The sequence below is a fragment of the Arachis ipaensis genome, chromosome B7 (genome assembly GCF_059453495.1).
Source record: "Arachis ipaensis isolate K30076 ecotype BB chromosome B7, ASM5945349v1, whole genome shotgun sequence".
In the NCBI taxonomy this organism is placed as follows: domain Eukaryota; kingdom Viridiplantae; phylum Streptophyta; class Magnoliopsida; order Fabales; family Fabaceae; genus Arachis; species Arachis ipaensis.
The window spans coordinates 97169664-97171608 of NC_142442.1; the positions used below are offsets into that span (position 1 = coordinate 97169664).

Genomic DNA, 1945 nt, shown 5'->3' on the forward strand with positions numbered 1-1945 from the left:
TGAATGCCTAACGGTAGACGGACTCACGGATTCCGTCGCAAGCCTCTGTTTAACCAACGGGCTCCTGAACGAAGATTTCCGCAAACACCTTACCACCAAACCGGTATGGACTATGCACGAGATCCAGAACGTCGCTATAGACTACATAAACGAGGAGGAGGCCAGCCAGGTCGTTGCCACCAACAAACGACACCACGACAACACCCAATACGGCAACCCGACATCCCGGCAAAACCCAATACCCAGAGAGAATCAGAGAGACTAGCCCAAACAAACAAACACAAACCGACCATCCAGAATCAGCAAATTCTCTAATTACACACCCCTGACAGCCCCAATTACTGAGATATACCACTAGATAGCAGATCGAGGTATCATCCCAAAAGCACGACAACTCAAAGAAAGAACTAGTGGCAACAAAACCCTTTATTGCGACTACCACCGAGGTTACGGGCACAAGACATAAGACTGTTTCGACCTAAAAGATGTCCTCGAACAAGCCAAAAGAGACAGCAAGCTCCCAAAGTTTGCCAAAATCATCAAAAAACCAAAATGCGAAAAAAAAGATAGGTCACTTGAGAGAGAAGGACGCAATCCAAGAACGCAAAAACAACCTCCCAGGGAAAGTCCAGAAGATGACCCGACCATCATAGTAAACGTCATCACAGGAAAAGACGTGTCCGGCAAGCCAAAATCAACATTAAAAAAGGACCTCAAAGTCTTGGCCGTCAGGGATCAAGCCCCAATGACCACTGCCGACAAAACGATAACTTTCCTACCCGAGGACTGCCAGTACGGCACCACGGCCGAAGACGCACCTTTCGTCATCTCGGCAAGGATCAGAATAGGACTGGTTCGAAGAATACCGGTGGACACCGGTGCAGACTCCAACATCCTCTTCCGAGGAGCCTTCGACAAGCTCGGGCTTCGCAATGAAAATCTCCAAACCTACCGCAACAGCGTCACGGGACTCGGAGAAAACTTCTTCAAACCGGACGGTTCCATCACCCTCCCCCTCACCATAGGGACAGGCAACCAAAGGAAGACAATTCTATCCGAATTTGTGGTCCTAAAAGACTCCACCGCCTACAACATCATCCTCGGAAAAAAAACAATCAAGGACTTCTCGGCCATCATCTTTACCAAATACCTCTTTATGAATTTCATAACGGAGGACGGCTCCGTCGGAAGTATCCACGGAGATCGGGAAGTCGCAGCAAAATGTGACAATACCAGCCTAGCCTTACGGAAGAAGTCTTGCGACGCGGCCAGGATATTCTTCGCCGACCTGGACGCCCGACAAGACGACCAGCCTAGGCCAAAGCCAGAAGGCGACATGGAAAGCTACAAATAGGGCAAACCAAAGACGAATACACTTTCGTCAACAGGAACCTCCCATACGACCTGAAAGAGGATCTTTCCCAATTTTTGAGGCAAAATAGAGACTTGTTTGCTTTCACACCAGCTAACATGCCCGAAATAGATTCTGACCTAATGTCCCACTGGCTAGCTGTAGATCCCAAGGCCAAACCCGTGGCACAAAGGAGAGGAAAAATGTCCCCAGACTGGGCAGCCGAGGTCAACAGACAAGTAAAAGCCCTACTCGAAGCGAACTTCATCAGGGAACTACCCTACACGACGTGGTTAGCAAACGTCATGCTAGTAAAGAAGTCCAACGGAAAGTGGCGAATGTGTGTCGATTACACGGACCTCAACAAAGCCTGTCCAAAAGACGCCTTCCCCCTACCAAACATCGATGGATTGGTAGACGCTGCATCCGGCCACCGATTCCTGAGCTTTATGGACGCATACTTCGGCTATAATCAAATATCGATGCACCGACCCGATGAGGAAAAAAACAGCGTTCATCACCCTTGATAAACCCCAATTTTGTGGTTTATCTTGTGCTTATTTTAGGGGATTTTATACCTTTTCCCACATTTAT

At 48.5% G+C, this 1945-nt stretch overlaps 1 protein-coding gene across 1 annotated transcript; it reads left to right on the forward strand.

Moving 5' to 3' along the window:
• Positions 1-745: 745 nt before the first annotated feature.
• On the forward strand, positions 746-1354 carry LOC107607350 (uncharacterized). Its single transcript, XM_016309317.1, has one exon. It carries the CDS (start codon positions 746-748, stop codon positions 1352-1354), a length of 609 nt encoding a protein of 202 aa, XP_016164803.1.
• The last annotated feature ends 591 nt before the right edge of the window (positions 1355-1945 follow it).